This window comes from Maniola jurtina, chromosome 3 (assembly GCF_905333055.1).
Source record: "Maniola jurtina chromosome 3, ilManJurt1.1, whole genome shotgun sequence".
NCBI lineage: Eukaryota > Metazoa > Arthropoda > Insecta > Lepidoptera > Nymphalidae > Maniola > Maniola jurtina.
In genome coordinates, this window is record NC_060031.1 from 1911891 (window position 1) to 1936433 (window position 24543).

General features: G+C 37.6%; 2 protein-coding genes across 8 annotated transcripts in view; one reads left to right on the forward strand and one right to left on the reverse strand.

Moving 5' to 3' along the window:
* LOC123881112 (rho guanine nucleotide exchange factor 5) overlaps positions 1-15294 on the reverse strand; it is a 121703-nt gene extending 106409 nt beyond the window's left edge. For 4 of the 7 annotated variants that reach the window (XM_045929691.1, XM_045929695.1, XM_045929694.1 and 1 more), the window contains exon 1: positions 1124-1296. The gene's annotated coding sequence lies outside the window, so the exon portion shown is untranslated. Of the gene's footprint in view, positions 1-1123; positions 1298-15022 lie in introns of those variants that run through there. The other 3 variants (XM_045929692.1, XM_045929689.1, XM_045929693.1) reach the window with 2 other exon arrangements.
* Positions 15295-16559: 1265 nt separating this feature from the next.
* Positions 16560-24128, forward strand: LOC123881123 (Bardet-Biedl syndrome 1 protein homolog). The gene is made up of 11 exons (XM_045929722.1): positions 16560-16842; positions 17276-17494; positions 17958-18260; positions 18778-18866; positions 19923-20076; positions 20618-20777; positions 21454-21522; positions 21957-22121; positions 22680-22813; positions 23430-23564; positions 23852-24128. The coding sequence occupies exons 1-11, from the start codon at positions 16681-16683 to the stop codon at positions 24113-24115; spliced, it is 1854 nt and encodes a 617-aa protein (XP_045785678.1). The 5' UTR covers positions 16560-16680; the 3' UTR covers positions 24116-24128.
* Positions 24129-24543: the final 415 nt, after the last annotated feature.

The following is a 24543-nucleotide window of genomic DNA, read 5'->3' on the forward strand; positions in this document are numbered from 1 at the left end:
GTATGAAACGAGTGACGGAGAGAGCCCTGTTAATTACAAAATACCAATTTCACTTTTTTATACGTGATTATTTAATAGAAGATGTTGAAATTAGTTGGTGTGATAATAATGACAAACTCGCTGATGCCCGCGATTTCATCCGCATGGATTTAGGTTTTTAAAATCCACGTTGATTTTTCGGGGTAACAAGTGTAAATTAAAAATTTATAACACCCCCGACAAGTGAAGGTTACAGTAACTAGGAAAGAGCTGATAACTTTCAAACGGCTGAACCGATTTTCTTGGATTACAGCTAAGAACACTCTCGATCAACTATTAAGCCATCTTTTAAACAAAAAAAAACTAAAATCGATTCATTAGTTTAGGAGCTACGATGCCACAGACAGATACCTACACACAAGTCTTTAATTATATATCCATGCAAAGTCACGCCGATCAGTTGCTCCGTTGCGGTGTGATTGAAGGACAAACCAAATAACAAACATAAATTTATTTATAATACGGATAGTGGTTCATTAAATATGAAGACTGTACCGTACCTACTCTAAGATCTACGTATTTTTATCTTGCAACCTCATGGCGTGTAATGATGCAGTCTTAAGATAAGAACTAGTAACCTGGAGAGGCAGTTAGGTTAGGTTATACCTAAATTGATATCAACGTGGTTTAGGTGTACTGGAGTGCAATACGGCTGACGCTACAATTTTGCCGGTAGAGCCTATTAGGCACATAATCAAATCTGGTCAATAGTTTTTTCCTTGACCGAACCGGAAAGTAAACCAGGGATCTATTGTTAGTTAGCGGATATTTCTACAACAATACTCAATGCAACTACGCACCTAATCATTGCATTCCACTCACTGAAACAAATAATAGTAAATACCTTCACAGAGATAATCGATTCCACTACCATGCCATTATATCTTGCGCCTTAAAAATAGAAAATGTTTGAATACTTCATACATAACCATGAGTCGAAAAGATCGTTAAACAAAAAATACGAAGCCTCTACCAATAAAATATTGACGTAATTGAGCTAATAGACGACCTAGCAGAACCTGATTGGAAACGTGCACGGCACATTTCTTTAAAAACTTCAATATGGATTCTTGTTATAACTTACCGACGAAAACCGAGGAAAAATCCAGCGATATGCAAAGCCATCAATCCCTGTATCGTAAAGTATAAAGGGTTGATAACACACACATAGACACTACACTATCACTATAGAAACGTGAATGTGCGCATGAGACGATGCGACTGCGCCTGCGCACTGATCGCGGTTGACTGGCACGTCTCTAAAACCAAGAGGCTTCGAAGGCGATATTCAGATTATTTACGTAACCGAGAAAATTTAATTAGGCGATAATGAGTTTGAAAACATCTGAAAACCTTGATAATGCCACACTCCAATGTCGATTTGATTTAATGGTGCATGGGAGAGATAAGGTTAGATAAGGTTTGGTAATGGCACAAATACTTAAAATAGCCGTAAATGTGGTGTGCAGCGAGATCCTGAGCAGAAACTCTCACTTTTTTTTTCATGTAACATCCGTTAGATCAATTTTTTCGTATAAAGTTTAGCCTATGTCACCCGGACCTTTACGAAGAATCGATTGACACCTCATTCATCAAGATCGGCCCAGTAGTTTAGACGCTACGGTGGAACACACAGAATCTGGATACAAACATACATACCCACATACATACATACATACCTACATACATACATAGACTGCTAAAATCATAACCCTTCTTTTTGGCTTTGCCGCAGTCGGGTAAAAAGGTCGTATCGCTAAATAGCGATCTCTTCCAGACAACCTTAACGCTAGGGAGAAAACGAACAAATGGACAGTGAGAGGTGGTGTAATAAACCTAAATAGTAATAGCTAAATAAATTAAACCATATAATATGGTGGTATATGTATATGGTTTATCTGACTTATAAGATAGGACGCTACCAGCAATACTCGTATCATAGTTATCTTTGTGAATCAGGAATCAGTATGATGCTGTATAAAACCTTAGAGATTCTTTACCTATAGTCTTATTTTGAAAAGTACGAAATTTAAGCAGTTAACAGTCAGTTAACTCCATGTTAACTCGATATAAACCTGTATTGTTTTCCATTAGGTAAGATTCATGGAAGCATTGATTACTAGTTTTTAGTGGATTAGGTATTTACAAACGATAACATGTCTGATTTAAAATAGAACTTATGACAGTAATCAAGAATTCAAAACAATATTTAATTCGACGCATGCGATTATTATTTGAATACAGATAACGGCGTTTAGTCATTGAAGTAAATTAATACCTAAAGAAAAGCTATTTCAAACAAAAGTAGTGTTATGTGAAACTGTGAATTTGACACTGGACGAGTTGTAAGCAAAAAGAAGTTGCAGCTCAAAATTTTTTTAGGGTTCCGTACCTCAAAGGGAAAAACAGAATCATGAAGTTTGGCACGTAGGTAGGTCGTATCTTATAGCACAAGTAAAGGAAAAAATTTGAAAACCGTGTGTTATATCACAAAAAATATATTAAAATGTGTTCATTAACAAATATTAGTATTTTCAATTTTCAAAGCAAGGTGACTATGCCAAGTGGGATATCATATGAAAGGACTTTATCTGTATATTCTAAAACAGATTTTTTTTTAAATAGATAAGTTTTTGATTTATCGTGCAAAATGTCAGAAAAAGTACCCGAGTACGGAACCCGCGGTGGGCGAGTCTGACTCGCATTTGGCCGGATTTTGTGGAACGTACCGTATTGTACTAAAATTACGTAGGTATTATGATTCTGACATTAAAACAGATTTGTACGCAGTAGGTACTCATTTATGTTGTTAATTGTGGAAACTGATATAGAATAGGTGCACGGTTACTAAAGTTACTACTTTCAAAACACCTGATATTAAGTAACGTGATCCGTTGCATTTGGTGGTGTCTCAATTATATTGGATTTAACTTATCGTTCAGAAAGGAACGTTATATTATTTACTCGAAGACATCTTTAATTTTGTTCCAACATTGAAATATAAATAGTATATTTCGATATCCTCAGTTTTGAGTGTACTATCATTTTAGTTACAAAGTTTTCTATTCTTTCTTAACATTTCTTGGCTACATATTATTACATTCTGGATTTCGGATTTCCTGCTTAATCTTGTTCCATCTTCAGCATTCTTTACGGTTTGTTGACAATTACATTTTTCATACTCATGCTGCAAATTAAATTTTGCACATTTACCTAGGTCATTATAGTAACAATTTTGTGATGTGTTGATGATATAAAAAGAATACCCGCTGAGTTTGTTGGGCTCTTCTCAGACCTGGGCGCGCTTGAAACCCTCGTAGCTTTAGTTTTAAGTTTACGTAATTATTCACCACCACTTTATCATCTTACAAATCTAACGATTCCGACTATCAAGATGTGTACAATAGTACTTCTTTGAATAAATGATTTTGATATGATTTGAACGGAAAATACTAACAAAATACTTAAGGAAGGTAATAGACTATGAAACTAGTATTTGGACTCTCTGTGATGAAACTCTTCGGAGGATACATTCACGTTAAGGCAATAAGAGGCGGCCTATAATAATCTGATAGCACGACCAAACTATTGCCATAACAGACACTCAAAAGAGAAAGTTTCCAATTCAACCCATTTGCACAACCCGGCAAGGTGTTAACGCGAATATTAATGGGTTAACAGCGTTTACTAGCTTACGAGCACGTGAGGGTGCTGCCAATTGCCAAGTTTGGACATTTGTATGCTATAGGCAGTGTTTAGTGGTGTTAAATAATACCATGGACGTTTGCGATGTAATTGACACTTGGTAAACAGTGGAGTGTTTGCGAAAACTTGTGTTGACATGGTTTCCATCTAACTCGGTATGTGGAACAAGATTAAAAATTCTTTTATTTTAAACAAAAACCAAACGATCATGTCAAATAGGGCAATGTACACTACATTTTTAGGTACCTTGATAGATACCAATAGGTAGACCGACAAGCGGTGAAAACTTATAGTTTTAAGACGTCGGCCTGGTAAGATTCAGGAGTTAAGTAGGTATGGGGTAAGGCAAACGTCGTAAGGAAATCTATAAGTGTTCCCCGTAAAGTTCTCAAAGGCGTGTGAAATCTGCCAATCCGTACTTGGGTGGATTGCCTAAGGCTTTCTCATTTCTAAGAGGTGACCCGTACTCGGTAGTGGACCGACGACGGATTGAGATGACGAGACAGACAAGCAAAATTCTGAGTTTTGAAAGGATAACAAAATGTAAAGAGATTTCTAAGTTAAAATATCACACAAGCAAGATTTTTCTAGAGATTAGAAAGCTGGAGATTCTGGTCTAGAAATCTTAGTTAAAAACATAGTATTATACTCGAACACATACGTGGATTTCCAAAAATGGAGATATAAACAAAGATGAATTACGTAGCACTTTTATATGGAAAGCGAAAAGAAATGTTCCCAGGCGTCATGAGTAGTATAGTAGTTATCTAATTTCGGTAGTACAGAGACAATGAGTGATAGCACAATAGGTGACAATGTAATAGGTGATGCAACAACACTGGGAACTCGATGATGATGTAGCTACTATACGGAAACGAGGAAGTCAAACCTTATAGGGATGAATTATTAAAAAAATATGCGAATGTGTAGAATAGAATAGAATAGAATTAAATTTATTCATTGAACCAACACAATTAAAAGTATAAAATTGTTAATGAGGAAATCTGAAAACTAGAGTAATCAGTAATCGGTATAGAAAATGGGTTGTGAAGCTGAAGTGGTAATGGGTGAGGCACATAATTCAAAGAACCCATAAACGTTGCGCTCCTAAGGTATTAAAATGGCGAATGGCGAAAGCGCAGCGTTGGCAGACCATGCCACCCATAGCCATAGGTGATAGACAAACGACATCAGTATCACCTCAACCATGAACCGGGTCCTTATTCTTGGGACAGAGCCATGAACAATGGGGACCGGGGATAGGTGACTCCAGATACGTCAGAAACTAGTTGTATAGAAGCAGGCGTTACTTTGCGGAAGTCCATGATATTCAAGGAACTATAAGCTTAATTAGTTAAAATCCGCTAAACCAGACAATTTTGTATGGTGCAACATGCAGCATGCGATATGCACCGCCCGCTCACTGCTAAACATGCAGGAAAAGTCAGCCACCAAGCAAGCAAAACGCACCATTACACACAAATCCAATAACTACTCGACGCACGTTTCGGTGTCAGAGCTCTGACTAAAAGGTGAGTTTTTGCTGGCTTATACGTGTATTTTACAAGCTTATACAAGCTCTACTATACAAATTAGCAAATCTTTTTCTATCAGTTCTGTCTTGTAGATTACAGACCTTTGACAATAATTCAGATCAGCTTGTAAAAGAAAGTTTATTTTTTTATCGATTGATTGATGTGGTATGTTTTAAATGTAGGGTATGAGAACATAGCAACCTACACTTGGGTGCGCGATCACTATCAGTCTTATGTAACATTTTGTATGGACTACAAAAAGTTGTTCTTGCAAGGTTCAACCAGGCGTGGTCTTTAAATTATCATAAGTATTTATATGTTACAGTTATTATATCATATACGAAGATAAGATACTAGCTGAGCACCCTGGCTACACTCGGATGGAATACCAAACAAAATTCTTGAGTGTCTACATTACAGAGAAAATCAACACGTAGATCAAGTTATAGTGATCTTGTGCGATTATTTTATTTCATTACGAGTTAGCTCATCAAATTTCATCTTTCAGCAAAGGTTGCTTGGTAGAGATTGCTCCAAGCCATAAGTCCGCCTTTGCACCCAATTGTTTTTTCTGTTTTCTTCTTTCTGTGTTGTGTTCCTTTACATACCTATGTTTTTGTGTGCAATAAAGTGTTCTATCTTTCTATCTATCAGTTTTCAGGGGGCTTCCCATTCCTTCAAGTTAGCCCGCTTCCATCTGACAGCACCAGGTTAGCATTTGAATTGGTTAATAAAAGGGCAAGAACCTACAAATTACATAATTACATAGAAAAGAAAAAGAACTCCAGAGAAACAATGTTAAAAACTAGTAATTCCAAATTCAGTTATAACATCATTAACGTCATCAAAAATGCGGCAGGGTACGATGTTTGGTATTTAAGTATGTTACTATGGGCACGATGGCATTCCGTAGTAAAGGAAACCTGAGTCGGTAATCTATAATCGCACTTCTAAATAAAAATACAAATATGGGGATTGACGTCAGCTTCTATGCAGTTCTAAGCCAATTTGCATCGTTACATCAGAGTAATCTAAGTACTTTAGTTATGAAGAGTTTTCCTTTTGCAAGTTGCAAATTGTCGCTGCAAACGAAAATTTCACTATGTGGAAAATCACAAGTTTTCAGAAGATTTTGAAAAAATGTGATATTAACTTCTAAATCAAAACCATAATCACAAAAATATTATCTCTTGAACTAGCACACACTATAAAACACAAAGAATTTTTCTACCCGTGTCTCTTATGGATTTTGAAACCACCCAACGCGTTTCAGTAGAAAGGTAATAATGCGAAGATGGTTTAGAGTGTTTGAAGAGTAGGAGCACACCCGGATATCCGCTCGCTTATTCTAATTTTATACTAATATAGCTGCCATATTTTCATCAAAATCCTTATAAGTCGTATCTACTAACATTCTGTTCTGTTCGTACTGAAAATTTAAAGTTTAAGCAAGTTCGCAGGAGTAAATATTGGATACCTGCCAATATTTTATGGTAGCAACAATGGTAAATGAAGCTTCTTTCCTCATAAGAAGGCCGCATAATTTCCTCCTACACGATACAGTAAATATGGTTAAGAGGAAGCGTACTAATGACAAAAAGCGCATCAATAACATAACAGCATTTTTACGACTGCTGGCGGAAATTACGCCGTGTGGACTATTAAAACCTTTTCCTTGGAAAATACAATCATAACTTCATAACCAACTCCGACAGCTAAATTACGTACTACCTATATAATTAAAAAAAAATTAAAAAATGTAACTGCCGTGCCAAAAAAACCAGACAAGTGTGCGTCGGATTTGCACACGAAAGGTACCATCACTACCATCGTACCAAAAATATTTTTTTTGTGATTTACCTAACCATAAATTCATGGTATTCGGATTTTTCCCTATACTTGTGCTCTAAGACATTACTACCTGACTTTCAAGATTCTAGATCAACGGAATGTACCCTATACGTTTTGATTCCTTTGACAAGTCTTGAGTCTTGACAGACACACAAGGAAATGGTCATATAAGGGTTCCTTTTTTTTTGAGGTACGGAATCCTAGAATCCTAAATACGTAACTAAAAAGTTCACATCGACTTCTAGATTTCACTGACTTGATTCAGCTGCCATTGATATTATTTGTCGAAAATATCAGATATCCAGGTCCATTGGTCAGTTTTAACAGTAACAGAGAAAGTTATTACTTTTCGTAAATTACAAAGATCACAAGTTACTTAATTCAACAGAAGATTTTAATGTGGCATTTAACTGCTGATGTTAATGCCATAAGAGAGACCGGTTTAAAAAAGATTGACATGAGTTTCCTATAAGTCTAAGCTTGCATATAAAATAAATTCACGCTTCATAGCAAAGTCTGCAAAGTTTAGACTTTATAGAGAGGCCTAAAGGCTCGAGGCCCCGATGGTTTTATGGCAAACATGTTGTTTGAGACGTGCTCGCGAAAAGCATTATGCGGTTAAACACCTCAAGGTTTGTTGACTCTGTTCCAATCAGGGCTGTCTGCAGAGTAACGGTTTTCGAAATGCGGATTCTAAGAAGTGAAACGGACAAATTCGTTAAAATTAAATCGATTTAAATTGCATTATTCAATCGAAAGTTGTGGAATTATCATTTAACAACTGTTTCTGTCGAAATTAAATATTTATATTTTTGCAGATTATTATCAGAAGGATAACCTAACCCCTAGGTATAACAGGCAATGTGTGGCAAAGCTTTCAAAAATAAACCTTTTTCTTTCTTTCTTTCTTTAAAACGTTATACCTATTGATAAATTGTGTCTGTCAGGATAATTTTGGATTCTAACCGACAACTGTCAAGAAGGATAGGAATGGTGATGTCAACAAGGAAGAGTAGAGACCGACTATCAAGCCAGCCACAAGCCATGTGAAAAACCGTAAACCACAACGAAGAAGAGTGAGATCTAAACGGTGCTCTACCGAGAAAAAGCATCGAAAGTCGAAAGTTGTCCCTTTCATCTAATTAATAATCTAAATTGGAAACGTATGGAAAGAAAGTTCAATTAAAATGTCACCATGCACCGTCACATTGACATGACAACCTGTTCACTTATGTTCAACATCAATATTCCTCAAACGCGTCTCACTGCTGTGTCTTGCACAATAATCCTAAACATTAGCTTTCGACTCTCGCGCAAGGACATTTCGAAGTGATCGATTTACGATTCTTACAGCGTCTGTGCCGTTTGGACCTTCTGCAGCGGCTCCAGGACGGTAAATAAGTAACAGCTACAGTGTGACGATCGCAATCACATCTGATTGGCCGATACTCGCTCACTATTGGCTAAAATGCATTGTTGCAACAAGAATACCATAAATTCAGCCAATCATATCAATCGCGATTGTAGTAATGATTGATGCGGGTTTTCCTGTCGACCTGTTGTTCTACAAAGCAGAGATGAACGGACGGGTTATGGACAAATGCTATTTAAGGAAATTAATGTCATAATAATTGGGATCCGTTCATCAAAAGGAAAAAAAGGGAACCGGATAGGATCACTTCGTTGTCTGTCTGTCTGCCTGCCAGTCTGTCTGTCTGTTTGTCTGTCTGTCCGTCTGTTCGTCTGTCGTGTCTTATTTTTCTTTGATTGAGACGGAGCTAGTAATAGTGTTTGACGCGTACCTAATAACCCCATACTACAGGTTGGTACGCGGTAAGTCATCGGTTCACCGTGAGAAACGTTAGTATTTTTGAATACATCATATTAATTACCACCTTTCGAGTATCATTTGCGATGTCTGATGTCTATCACTTTCCATAGAGGCTTTCCAATATTTATATTTTGATTTGTTATTCGAGATTGTAAGGGTGAGTAGTGAAAGCTTCATATTTGTGATAGAATCTCTAATTGTACAGGCGGTGTTATTCATGGTGTAATTATTATGCCCTGTCTAGTACGTATAAACGTGCGTTTCCACTAACGCAGAACGGGGCGGAGTGGAGCGGAGCGGACCGTGATTTAGCCAATCACAGTGCTCAAAATCTCCACTCTGCATCACCGCTCGTAGTTCACAATGACCTTGTCTTTAAGAACTGTCTACAAACGCATTGTTGTATTTTTAATAATTCTAGTTCCCGATTTTGGTCTGACCAATCAGAATTAGTATGCCAAAGCGGTCCCCAAAATACTAGACCGTTTGTTATCAAGTTTGTGATCACGTCGTGCCAAGAGGTGCCAGGAGACGTATAAAAACAAACATCGTGTCGTCCCATTGTGCGTGAATCATTATAAGAATATATTCGGTCATCTTGAGGAAAAATGATACGAGTAACTTCTTAATGATTTAGGTATATCGATTTCATCGAAAACTTTGGTGCTTAGCTATTTTATTTTTGAAATACTAGGTATCACGAGTCTGACTCGCACTTGTCTGGTTTTTCGAACTTTGTGCCCTGTTCATTGCCACTTCAGCTTCGCAACCCGTTCAGCTATGTTAGATACCTACCCTGGTTCTCCTACGGAACTCCTCATTTCTGATTTCTGAGAGAGTCCAAGCATAGCTCTCTCCATCGCCCACTGAGTGACTGAGCTTTCTTATGAGGCCCATAGTTAGTGAGACGATATCTCAAATCAGTTATCACTGGTACCTAACACGCACTGTTCCAAGACTTTGGTAAGCTCAAAAGGGTTAGAACCCAGAGCCATAAAGCCAGTTAAAAAAAAAAAGAGTCAAACTTTACCTGAATTTTATAAAATCAATCAAGATATCGACGTCCCGGATTCTTAGTACAAACAATCGCCGTGGTCGTTAACCCACAAGCGAAGATAACACAGACTAATTCAGCTCATTAGGCAGACGCGACTGATTGCAGTTATAAATAGATGGTGGACTTTCCATGAAAAAGAATTAATTGTTAAGGGTAGGTATAAATACACAAGAATAATGTGAAGTGATTCTTTTGCATTTGTTGGTGAAATTTTCATGAAGAATTTTGCTAAGGATAAAATACAGGGTGTAACCAGCCGGGCGATTCAGAACATTCGATTCGGTAAGTTATCCTTTGATTAAGATGTATTTTTCATTGTGAATTACATCTTATCGAACGATAACTTACCGAATCGAGTGTTCTGAATCGCCCGGCAGGACGCTACCAAAAACGAAGACACGTGATAGTACTGATGATTATAACTGATAAGATACCATAAAAACTAAGATTTTTTTTAATCCTATATTTTTTTAAAGTTTACAATATATTGCAAATAAAACTGACTGACGCTAGAGGTCAACGAACGTTCCGTAAATAGGTCATTCGAAGTCAATACCGCGAAAAATACTTAATCACTAAAACTGCAAGATAAGGCAAATCGTTTGTTGGGATTTGATTGTGTTCAGGTAGTTTAATAATAACGCTAAGTTTTTACTCGTGTTCTGGTTACACCCTTTATACTAAACATATAATAATAAGTAGAATATTTTTTTGCATTTGTTTTGTTGGTGACAGACAGACAGACGGACGGACGGACCGACGGACGGACGGACGGACAGACAGACAGAGATTCGTGAAAGTGTGACGTCACAAGTCTTTTAGGGTTGTGGGCATGCCCATCGTGCCCAGAACGCGGGCCACTAAGTGGACCTATTAATTGCCTTTATGCATCGATCCTTTATGGCAATTAATAGGTCATTCGCCAATATGTTATCGCCATTATACAGGATACGTTTCGCGGATGCTCGCCGATAACTGAAAATATGAAAACGCAAGGCTGCGATAAGAGATCTTTACAATATAGTGGCTTTGTTTATGTAACGTTATCTTTGAGCACATTATAAAATGTAAAATTCATTATCATAATGCAAACACTGCATAAATGCCTATAATATTATGTTACTAGCTTATAAGGTTTATCGGTTTTTAACCCCCGACCCAAAAAGAGGGGTGTTATATAAGTTTGACGTGTGTATCTGTGTATCTGTCTGCGGCATCGTAGCTCCTAAACTAACGAACCGATTTTAATTTAGTGTTTTTGTTTGAAAAGTGGCTTGATCGAGAGTGTTCTTAGCTATAATCCAATAAAATCGGCTCAGCCGTTTGAAAGTTATCAGCTCTTTTCAAGTTACGTGGGTGTTATAAATTTTTAATTTACACTTGTATCAAATTCATTCAAATGTGACATTCCTCAATGCTTCGGTCTTCGGTAAAAGATTAGGTAGGTACATCGCATCGTTTAAATGATTGCATGTTAAAAATTAGCAATAGGCGAGTGCAAATTTATGTGTTTTGTGAGCAACCGAGCCTTGGCCGCTTTAGTGATTGTTTGATTAGTTTAGTGCGATTTCTTATCACGATGCTGCTGTTAGTTTGAGAGTTAATTGCCGGGAAACTGTACGTAGGTACTTATTAACTATAAGTTATTTTTTGCAGTTAAGTAGATAGTAACCCATACTAAAATTCTTATAAATTCGAAGATGTGTCTGTCTGTCTGTCCGCTACCTTTTCATGGCACACCACACCCGTGAAACCGATTTGGTTAAAATAGGCTATTTTGGCCCGGAAAATCAAAGATTTCCTATGGCATTTTAAGGTCCAAGGGTAGAGAGATATTATCTTGCATCAAATCTTGCAATCTTCTTCTCCGATTTTATTAACTTAGAGTTCTTTAGTAACCCAAATGAAACAACTTACCTAATCATCAAGAACAAATATTATAATTTCGTAAACTAATTAGGCTATTAGTTTGGGCAAATAATATTAGGACACCTATCGAGGTATAGTTAAACTTATGTAATTAAGTACCTACGTGCTACAACTAAGTAGTTAGTTAACTATGCTAGTTAATTAGTTTACTGATTATTCAATCAGGATTTTGTATTGCATATTATGGTAGGTACCTACCTACCTAATTATATCGTACCTATACCAGGTTAATAAGTTCATCAGCAATTGAAAAAGGTATAAGAAATCTACACTGTACAAAATATGACAATCACAGAAATCCAAATAAGTATTAAGAATCAGAATCAGAAGTGTTTATTTCAGAAGTGTGTTCAGAAGGCGTGATGACAATGTAGGTACTTAAGTAAGTAGCTATTATACAGCTATTTGAATTTTGAATATTAATTAATAGGTAATGAAAGGATTTGGCACTCTTACAAACAAACAGTCAGATCATGCAACATTACGGAAATTACTTTCGAGCACATAAAACTAGTTAGAGCTTCTGACTTTATACAGTAACTAGAGGATGCCCGCGACTTCGTCCGCGTGGATTTAGGTTTTTAAAGATCCCGTGGGAACTGTTTGATTTTCCGGGATGAAAAGTTGCCTATGTCAATCATGGGGACGCAAGCTACCTCGGTACCAAATTTCATACGAATCAATCAAGCGGATGAGTACTTAGGAATCCCGCGGGAACTGTTTGTTTTTCCGGGATAAAAAGTAGCCTATGTCCTTCCCCGGAATGTATCCTAAGTCTGTACAAAATTTCATTAAAATCGGTTCAGCGGTTGAGCAGTGAAAGCGTAGCAGACAGACAGACAGACAGACAGACAGACAGACAGACAGACAGACAGACAGACAGACAGACAGACAGACAGACAGACAGACAGACAGACAGACAGACAGACAGACAGACAGACAGACAGACAGACAGACAGACAGAGAGACAGACAGATAGACAGATAGACAGACAGACAGACACACTTTCGCATTTATAATATTAGTATGGAAGTATGGATTTAGTACACACACACACACACAGTCGTAATAGTACCTATAGCACAAGTAAAAGGAATAATGCGAAAACCGTGAATTTGTGGTTACTTAAAAAACCGGCCAAGTGCGAGTCCGACATGACAGACGGACAGACAGACAGACAAACAGACAACAAAGTGATCCTATAAGGTTCCTTTTTTCCTTTTGAGGTACGGAACCCTAAAAAGGGTTATTTCTAGTACGATTTTACGGAACGGAACCCTTCGTGTGCGAGTCCGACTCGCACTTGACTAGTTTTTTTCTTCCAAATGCATATTTAGTACTTATGGACTTTCATTCTATCAGACAGCGAATTGATTAGTAGTGTCGCTTGGAATGGAACGGTACGAGTAAATCCAAGCGTGAGATCCCATCGGTCGCGGATTATGGACTGTAGCGAATCTTGTAGGAACGTGGACTCATCATGAAGATGTTGACTGTAAATTGCCTTAGGTGGAAGATTTTGTCCCATAGTAATAAAATAACACTTTTATTGCACTAAGAATTGCTCCTACGGCTAGATGTCAGCCGCGCGTAGAGGTTTTGTCTGGTTATCTCCGGAACTAGTGATCTGATTCCGAAAATTCTTTCACTGATACATACACGCGAAGTGTAGTTTTTCTTTTTTTTAAATTCTGATACAAGTTAGCCCTTGGCTGCGATCTCAACTGATGGTAAGTGACGATGCAGTCTAAGATGGAAGTTTCATTACCGACCATTTCTTTTTGATTAGCTTCCTTGGTTAGGTTATGGTGAACACTAAAAACCATTTAATCAGCCGATTATCTTATGATCAGTCCTTTTAAAAGTCGATGAACTATGGCTGTAGGTATCGTATAGGTAAAAGTATTGTATGGCTTTGATTTATCTACGCATGACACCCTTCGCAGTTCGTACCTAGTTCGAGGTTTACGAATAGCGCAAAACTGGTTTGTGACTCAAATGGGACAAAACAGTTTCTTCGTCTGAGTGGAGGCCGGAGACGAAAATAAAATAAAAGCCAACTAGCGAAACTGCTTTGCTAGCTACTCGCCTTTCCAGTGGTGAATCATCACAGACGCATTACTTATTAAAGTAATTACTTTTACATTGGAATTTCATTTTTTATTTATCCCCATTTCAAGATAACTATGAAGTTTCCAACAATGTACCTATCTACGATCCTAGATCAAGGAATTTTTTTTATAAGCTTAGTATTTTTCAAATTTGGAATGTACACCCTGATAGCAGTAGCACGCGTCACGCGAATTTTTTATTTAAGCCTTATTTACACGTACACCAGTAGCGAGATAGTTGCCATTTGATTGGAAGTAGTTTATGGGCAATGAACTCATTGTCGCTAGTAAGCCATCACTTGCTGTCTCATTGGGCTGTTTGGATTTGGAAGGATTTTACTTACAGCTGGCCATACACGATCAAGTTTACCGTCAAGTTTGCAGCGGGCTTGAAGCGGCGTCCATTAAACTTGACCAGAGTGAACTTCAGTGAGGGAACTCTCGGTTTGATCCTGAATCGATGCCATGAGTGACGCTTAGGCTATCGTGACGTAAAATCAAAGAAAAATAGGGAAACTTTAGGGTTACCTGCGTCAAAGGCATTTGACGCCTGCCAGTAACGTCAAAGCGTCAATGTTTAGTTAGAAGTTCCCTCTGAACTGTGACTTGACCGTGTTGGCTATCAGTGTGCATGATGTCAAGGCCATACACACTTCAAGTCAGCTGCAAACTTGACGGTAAACTTGAACGTATGTATATTGCCAGCGTAAGTAGGTAAAGTTCCCCCAAGTCCAAACAGTCCAATGAGACAGCATACTGATATCGGTTTAGATGTCGGTAAACTTGATCGTGTATACCCAGCGTTAAATTTACCACCACCGACCGTGCCTGGTATTTTGAGACCTTGCGTGCTTCAATGTGGATTGGCGTTCATTCATAATTTCATTCGCGACATAGTTAGGTACCGAATATTATTACTTAGAACAATATTAACCATTATATAAATAAATAAATAGAAACCAACCTTATTAAAATATTCCACATAATATTGGGAAAATCCTGTCTCCGACTTTATTAGTCACACACAAAATACACTTGAGCGAGTCTACTCGGCTGATATACACTGTCCATTAAAAAGTAGAACATGCGATTTGCAGTTTCTTTTTTTTTCAGGTGTTCGATTTTTAAAATCTTTCACAAGTTCTAAATCACAATAACAAACACTCCAAAACACACTAACAACACGTTACACGACAGAAATCGCAGAACAGAAGCTGTCAAATTGACTTTTCCACGAATGGCATCTGGCATATTATGGCCATTGGCCACTCGTGTGACGTTTAGACACCTACCAGCTGGCAGGTATATTACCAGTTAAAGAAATTTTCCCTTTTTGAGGATAATATTTTTGTTTTTATTATAGACTAGCTGATGCCCGCAGCTTCGCCCGCGTGGATTTGTCAGATCCCCTGCAGCATCAGGATTGAGGAGTTGGACTCCAAATTTTTTATGAAACAATGTCGCAAAATTCCTCTATCGATTAAAAAAGAAATGACGCAAATTGGTTCAGAAATCTCGGAGATTTCGGTGTACATAGGTAGAAAAACACAACTCCCTTTTTGAAAGTCGGTTAAAAAGTAGCCTATGTTACTCCCTGGTCAATTCTCTACTTGTCTGTGAAAATCCCGTCAAAATCGGTTCAGCCGTTCCCAAGATTAGCCTTTTCAAACAGACAGACAGACAGACAGACAGACAAAAATTAGCAAAAAATAGTATCGTTCAAATAACCATTTGACCTTAATATGCGATAGTTATTTCGAAATTACAGACAGACACTCCAATTTTATTTATTAGTATAGAGTATAGATTTAGCTTTGATTATTATTTTTTGTTTATAAAAAATATTTAAAATGTGTTTGATCTCTCCACTCTCTCAGATGCTTAGTTTAAATATACTATTTCTGCAAACATTATATTTATTAGTCTGGCCATTCAACGAGGTAACGCAGCCAGCGTTCTAGACACCCTGCCTCGTTACAGTGGTTTGGATGACATTTTTGTTCTGTAATTTTTATATTTATGTAAGTTTTTATAGTATTTGTGAATACTGCGAATAAAAACACATACATCATAATATAAACAAAAAAAAAAAAAATCTGCCAGAGTTATTTAAATTTATCATAAGACGTAATACACCATACGCACATGTTGTAAAACTAACTTATGCTAACCTAACATACTTAATATTAACCTAACAAAGTTTTTTTAGAGATAAATACGAGCTAATAATTTATATGGGCCTAGGATTGGACGAGACCTGATTATAAAAGCTATTGCAGATATTATATTTTCTCATTGATACTGTGCGTACAAAACTCCGTGTAGTTGTGCCTAAAACACAATTTTGAAAACTAGTAAAGACAAACAATTTTGGTACAGAAATTATTTATAGGGAAACCGTGTTTCTAGAATGGTAATACCAAAGCCTCTTTCTGTCAGTTAAGTGATGTCACTTGACGTCTGACGTAAAGAAATGTCAAATCAAATTGTCAATGGTTGTCATGTGAACAAAATGTAAACAAAATACGGATAATTTTATTTACAAAATGTGCACACAATAATTTGTTAACTGAATAAAATGTGTTGAAATATGGGCATTTGAAATCTAGTGATTAGAGAAAAATGGGGGGCATTAGCAGGTGGCTAGACGTAGAGGCGGGAAATGACGATATAGACATCAATACGCTACCGTCGAACATAGCACTTGTCGATTTACAAAACGACAATGAATTTAAACTTGTGGTCGGCGATTTGGGACGACGAGAAGAGGGGACTAGACTTAAGGTATAATTACTTAGTTTTGTACTGACCGACAAAAGTTCCGTAATCCGTACCTCCAATGCGAAAATGTCTCCTGTTAAGATCGATTTTCTCAGGAATGCGTGAAGGTACTCCGGTATACAATCCCTTGGAGTTGTGAAAATATCAAACTTCTAATATGCAAAGAGATCTTACCTATGGTGCTTCAGACTACAGCAACCAGTAGGCTGATTCGCTAACTCAGTGTCTAACACTGAATAATAACCACCAAGCTCATTTGACATTTATTTTTAATCCATTAAAGGTTTTCTGCCAAAAATATTTTAATATCACTCAATGAAGCAGCATTGTAGAACCAACCAATATCAAATGAGGTCGGTGGCTATCATACATTGTTAGGCACTGAGTTAGTGAATCACCCAGCAGGTTAGTCTGAAATAGCTGTTTATATTTACAGATATTCAAAGGTGCAATGCAAGTATCGGACATAGCTTTACCAGATCTGCCGTTAAGTGTGGTGAGCCTGTACACCAGTGAGACATCACCTCGGAGCATGCCTCTGATAGCTGTGGCGTTCAGCACTTGTGTGTATATTTATAGGAACTTGAAGTTGTTCTATAAGTATTTCCTGCCCACTGTTGAGCTGAATGCCAGTGAGATGGAGGTTTGGAAACAGGTAAAGTTTTGAATATAAATATAATAGAAAAAAAGGTGACTGACTGACAGACTGACTGAATGATCTATCAACACACAGCTCAAAGAACTGGATGGATTGGCTTGGGCATGCAGATAGCTATTACAAAGCACCTACTGGATGGATTAGCCTGAGGTATGCAAATAGCTATTATGATGTAGACATCCTGTAGATCATCAGATGTTAGAAAATTCAACCCTTAAGGGAGTAAAATAGAGGTTTGAAATTTGTGTAGTCTACGCAGACAAAGTTGCAGGCATAAGCTAGTTTATACATATAAAAAGACTTGCCCTGGCTGACTGACTGATCTATTAATTCAAAGTTAAATGCTGGGGCATTCAAAATTTTGTCAGTAAGTTCCTTATTAGGCATACACAAACACTAAGAAAGGATTTTTGGTTTTTGGAAAATTATTTTACATTGCCATGATTTCTTTCTTTTCCAGTTAACTAATCCAGCGAACCGTAAAGAAGAAACCATCTTAACACTCACAGAAAGCCTCCACAACATGCCACAAAAGATTCTAAGCATACAATCCCGAGATTTCCTCTCTTTAACTCTAGAACAGCAGATGGAGTTTCTGGAAAATTCCACAGATATGCCGAAGAAACGACACAGAGAGATTGCATGTATTACAACTTTGAGAATGAGCTCTGTTGATAAGTACTCTGTGAGCTGCTTGGTAGTGGGAACTGAAGATGGGGAAATTATTGTGTTGGATCCACAGACATTTACACAGATTTGTTTGGTAAGTAACATTAAATTGTAATTAATTTTTGAAGAACTTTAAACAAAGGAAATTCTTAAGTAGACCCTATTTTAATTTATTAAACTACTAGGAGATGCCCGCGACTTCGTCCACGTGGATTTAGGTTTCTAAAAATCCCACGGGAACTCTTTATTTTGTGGGATTAAAAGTTCCTACGTCACTCTCCAAGTCTTTAACTAATTTCATACAAAAAATTACAACCATCCATTGCTTTGTTTCGGCGTGAATAAAGTATGAACCAACGAAGCAAACACACTACCCCATTTATAATTTGGGCAGTGACTAGATCATGCTGTCTACGTCAATTTAGTTTTTCTCAAAATCCCTTGGGAACTCTTTGGGGGGGTTTTTAGGGATATGGCCTATGCCTGTCTGTAGGATGTAAGCTAAGTTTTGTCAAACTCGGTCAGAAAGATAGGCTATTAAAACAAACTCACAATCATCATTATTTAAATTCAAATATATTACTATGAAAAAAATATATAATTAAATACAGGTAAAGCTGTGTACAGTTAAAAGGACACCATACCAAATGGTAGCTACGGGACTCTATAATGTAGACTACAGGATTACTGTAGCCACAAGGTGAACTGATTGTATTTATTGCTTTTTGCACTAAGGTGCAACACACACCTAGCATATGCTGCATGGGTAGTTGTGTGATGTTAACGCACCTTTGAGTAAAACGACAACTACGATCATGATTCAAAAACCGCCAGTCTTAGAAGTCGTTGGTCAGAGTAAATAAAACTGATTTTAAGATGCTGTAAAAGAGACACCGCGCTTTGGCTTCATTCCACTTGGTAGGTATGCGTTGAACCTAGTATATTGCACTATTCACGTGTTCTCGGCACTTTATCACAGAACAATAAATATTCGCCTATCACCAAACTATCACTGCATTTATGTAAAGTCAATGAAAACGAGCAGGCAGGGTCACCCGGTGTTAAGTGATTACCGCCGCCCATGAACATTTGCAGCATCAGAGGTGTAATATGTAGGTTGCTTATGCGTAGAATCAGAACAAAAGGTGATACAAAATTATTTAGGTTATATTGAGAAATATTATTAAAACAATAGCATTTAAGATTTCTCGTCTCCATCATTTTAATATCAACCAACAAGTTTAATATTTCAGAGGTACTGCTGATGCGTTGCCGGCCCTTTAGGAATTTATTGAGATACAAGTTAGCCCTTGGCTGCAATCTCACCTGGTTTTAAGTGATGATGCAGTCTAAGATGGAAACAGGCTAACCTGGAAGGGGTATGGCAGTTTCTATTAAACCCATACCCCTTTGGTTTCTACACGGCATCGTACTAGAACGCTAAATCGCTTGGTGACATCAGACATGGCTTGGCCGGTAGGGTGGTAACTAGCCACGGCTGAAACCTCCCACCAGACCAGACCAGAGATTTAGAAATTATAAAATTTCATACTCATACGGGAATCGAACCCGGGACCTCCCGCTGATAAGACCATAGCGCTTACCATTGAGCCAGGGTAAGGGCCATGTAATGTCAAAGTATACTACGTATAATACACGTCTTTGCTAGTAGAGTGGTAAGTTACCACTGGTAACAAGGCCTGGCCGAAACCTTCAGCAGATCTGAAATCTAATTTCTACAAATGTCGCTTTCCAGAGAGAAAAACGTTTGTCTGATCAAGAGGGATTGGAAGGAAGGTCGTCAGCTCTTCAGCACGGAGGCACACATAGTTGCCATAGAAGTATTGACTGCAGACAGCAGTGTTATGGTTATATGCACCGACAACACACTCGCTTGTTATAGCAAGAAGGTAAGGTATCTCAATATTCTTTATCTATGGTCATGTCTTAAATTCCTGATTATGAACTCAATAAAGTTAAACAGCATTAAAACCCGACTACTACCCGCGAACTGCCGATAGATAGCGATAGTTAATTTGGCTTTCTATCGCTCAGTGTATTTTAACATTGTACTATATTTATGAACTCAGTAATTTTTCCTCTTTCATTTGATACTCAACACATGTAAAATCCCTCAGGTCAATTTTTTTCGAATTAAATATAGCCTATGTCACCCAAACCATAATAAAGAATTGATTGACACTTATTTATCAAAATCGGCTCAGTCATTCAGGCGCTACGGTGGGACACACAGAATCGGATACAAATATGCATACATGCATACATATAAACATACATACATAGACTGCTAAAATAATAACCCTTCTTCAGGATGTTTTCCTTCACAGATAAGGCAAGTGATATGTACATAACTCCGAAAAGATAGAGGTGCGAGCCCGCTAAAATTAAACAAATCAATCGAGATTCAAAAGCTTTTATTGTTTATTTCAGGGCAAAAGGCAATGGTTGGTGAGCCTAGAACACCGCCCAGTTGCAATGACTTTGGTGCCGATCCTGCACTTAGGTGTGACGCTGGTGGCCGTCGCACTCGCATCGGGACATTTGCATCTATACGATGGAAAGGCTACTCGAGACACCATGTTCTTAAGAGGTAGGATCATCATCTCAACCCATCGCCAGTCCACTACTGAGTACGGGATAATAGCTCTTGGCTGCAATCAAGCCTGTTTTTTGTTGACAGGGACTTCTTAAGTTCTGATGAAGTGTGAACGCATACCCTATGATATGTCATTGTGTATAAATTTTATGTTCTGTGGCAACATTGTACCAATCTCTTTCTCTCTGTGGCTACGTCCCGAATAAAAGGCTGTCTGTTTCAGGAAAGGTTTCTTTTATTAATTATTCTATTTAAATATCTAGTCCTCAACTTCCAAATAGCTTCAGTTTATATCAAGTTCGGTGGGGTTTCTACCTACTAAAACCCCTTCGGTGGCAATTCACAGCCCATATTAAGAGATTCTGGAATTCCGGAAAGAACGTGCGCCGGTGGGTCTCTTATGCGACCTCCATTAAGCTCATTCTTGACTGCAATTAGGTCTGCTGGCAAGTAATGATGCAGCCCAAGATGTAGCGCGCTTGACTAGAAGATGCCTATTCACTCTTGACTTGAAAGTACTCATTTTAAAAGTGGAGGGGAAATTTGATGCCTGAAAGGCTTACCATTTCTTAGCGGTTCGAATTAGAAACCTCACGAGATCGAACCTTGGACCTTGTGTGTTTGTCTATTAGCTTTTTTCTGGTCACCCGTTGATCAATATTTGTTTCAGATGTGGTGTCCGTGATGAAGTTTGGACAACTTGGTCAAGAAGAGCACGTTTTTATTATTGTGACAGCTAGTGAGTATTGAAACTTATAAATACTAAATATTATGTACTAATATGTATTTTAAAATAAGAAATTCAAATTCAAATTCAAAAATATTTTTATTCAAATAGACTTTTACAAGTTCTTTTGAATCGTCAAAAGCATCTACCACTGGTTCGGAATGCCTTTCCTACCGAGAAGAACGAGCAAAAAACTCGGCGGTTGCTCTTTTCAAAGATTGGATATAAGAAAGTGTGTTTGTTTGTTGGTTTGTCCTTCAATCACGCCGCAACGGACTGACCTAATTTTGTAGAATCTTAAGATTCAGGGCTGCAAGCTGCTATCAGCGTCAAAATGGCGAAAATCAAGTTGCTTCAAAAAGAGGTCGGCAATAGCAGGTCCAGCGTGTAATTATTTAGGTATATTAATAGAGGTTAGTGATCCATTGTAAATAAATCCTTTCCAGATGGTAATCTGATGCTAAAGATCCTAAAAAGGACTGCCGATTTCAACGCGCATGCGGCGGGAATCGAACCCACTGGTTCCACCGTCGCACAGAAGCCCTGGCTCATACCAAAGAAGTCTAAGTTGTTTCTAGAACAGTCTGCGAGGGAAAGGGAAAACCCTATAGGTGAATATAAACTGAGTTGCAATAACTTCTAGAGCTTAAAATAAACCCCTTTGCAAAAGAATGGGTCAATCATAAAAAAAAAAACGACTTTTTTTTATGATGTACCTACAAATACACCGTGTATTTGTAGGTACAGGTTTTCAGATTTTTCCTTTACTTGTGCTATCTTTAGGACGTTGCTACTTACCAAATTATATGATTCTAGGTCAACGGGAAGTGGTACCTTATAACTTTTGATTCCCTTGATGATGTTTGACAGACACGACAGACAGACAGACGACAGACAACAAAGTGATCGTATAAGGGTTCTTTTTTTTCTTTGTAGATACGAAATCCTAAGAACGGGTGGTTTTGATTTTTCTTTGTATAGTTGACAATGATTTGTTAAGATTTTTCAATGTATAAAAAGTGTTACTGCAGGAATTTCATACAAACTTTCATCCCCTATTCAACTTCTGTGATGGGTTGATGATTTCATTTTCATATGCAACAATCCTTTTTATTACATTAAAAGTCTTTGACTTTGAAAAGTTTTTTAACTCATTTTTTGTTTTCTAGCGATGCATGAAAGCTTCCAACACGAACTGAACAGATTGAGGCTGGTTGCCGCTAAAACATTGTTAGAAGCACACACCAAGTCTGATAACTTCGTAGGCGCGGGAGTGATGGAGCCTATAACACTATCTGCTGAGGTAGGTGTCTTTCATTCTACCACAGTTAGCCTTTGATTGTCTCAGCTTGTCTAATTTTTAGGGTTCCGTACCTCAAAAGGAAAAAGGAACCCGTATAGGATCACTTCGTTATCTGTCTGTCGTGTCTATCAATTCGGGGGAATCAAAAAATATACATTCCCATTGACCTAGAATCATGAAATTTGCCAGGCAGCAATGTCTCATAACTATCTACCAATTCGCACTGGGCTAACGTGGCGCACTATGGCCTAATCTCTTCTCATTCTGATAGGAGACTCGTGCTCGGTAGTAGGCTGGCAATGAGTTGATTATGATGATAATGACTATTGTCTTATAGCATAAGTAAGGGAAAAAGTGAATTTGTAGTTACATAAAAAAAAATTGTGTGATTTACGACCAAATAATCAGTTTATTAAATCCCATCAAGATGGCGCTGTCCCTAATTAACTTGCAGTGTTACTGTTGTAGCTGTTGGATTGATAAATTTTTATTATACTGGTTAGATTCTTGGTTGAGATTTCTTGTACGATGGTACGAAACTCTTCGTGCGAGATTTTGAATATATAATAATCGAACTTCATTTGCATATTTAACTTTATTTATTTATATTATTTAGGTCGAAGGATTGGGCCCAGTTTTCCGTGTGACGCTGATAGTTGAAAATACGTCCCCGGAAAAGGCGGTGATCGGCCTCTCCATACTTTTCTACGTCCACTCTACCAATTACAAGGTCTACAACCCTTATATTAAGGTACGCAATATTTTGTGTTAATTTATTTTTATCATTTTTTAACCTGTTCTCATATTGATTTTGAGTGTTCTCTATGGAAAAAAACCCTTATAGAATCGCTTCGGTGTCCGTCTGTTTGTGTCTATCAATTTTCTCTTTCTCAGGAAATCGTTGAAATTAATATGAAATACGGTCTCGGTCCCTTAGACCTATAAAAAAATCAAGTTTCTAAGCCAACGACCTATTGCTGTATTGAGACTGACAATGAAAACGCCTAAAAAGTAAAACCAAAAATCCTTTTTTTATAGGTACCACTTCTGGGACCAGGCAACCAAATAAAATTCCCCACGAAAATCGAAGAGATCTTCAACGAGAATGTAAACCCGGATCTATTTTTCCGCAACGTCACCGGCCAAGCAGGGGAGGGGTCCTTGATCAAAGTGCTTCTCCTGAAGGAGGGGAAACCGAACCCCGTACTAGCGGCAACGGTCACCATGCCACCCACTGATCCTATGATGATACCGTATGATAAGATACAGACGACGGATTTTGGGCAAAATGATAATAAATAAATGAAATAACTTTGTTTTTTTTTTTATTTATCTTTGCTGTTCAAGAGTCTTTGATTGAAGTACCTACTTGTTCTGAAGGAGAAGAAATCGAACCCCGTACTGGTGGCAACGGTTACGATGCCGCACACTGATCCTATGATGATACCGTATGATAAGATACAGACGACGGATTTTGGGCAAAATGATAATAAATAAATGAAATAACTTTGTTTTTTTTTTATTTATCTTTGCTGTTCAAGAGTCTTTGATTGAAGTACCTACTTGTTCTGAAGGAGAAGAAATCGAACCCCGTACTGGTGGCAACGGTTTCGATGCCACCCACTGATCCTATGATGATACTGTTTAATAAGATACAGATGACGGATTTTGGGCAAAATGATAAGATATAGTTTTTAAAAAAGTAAAAAAAAAAAGCTTGTGCTAGGAGT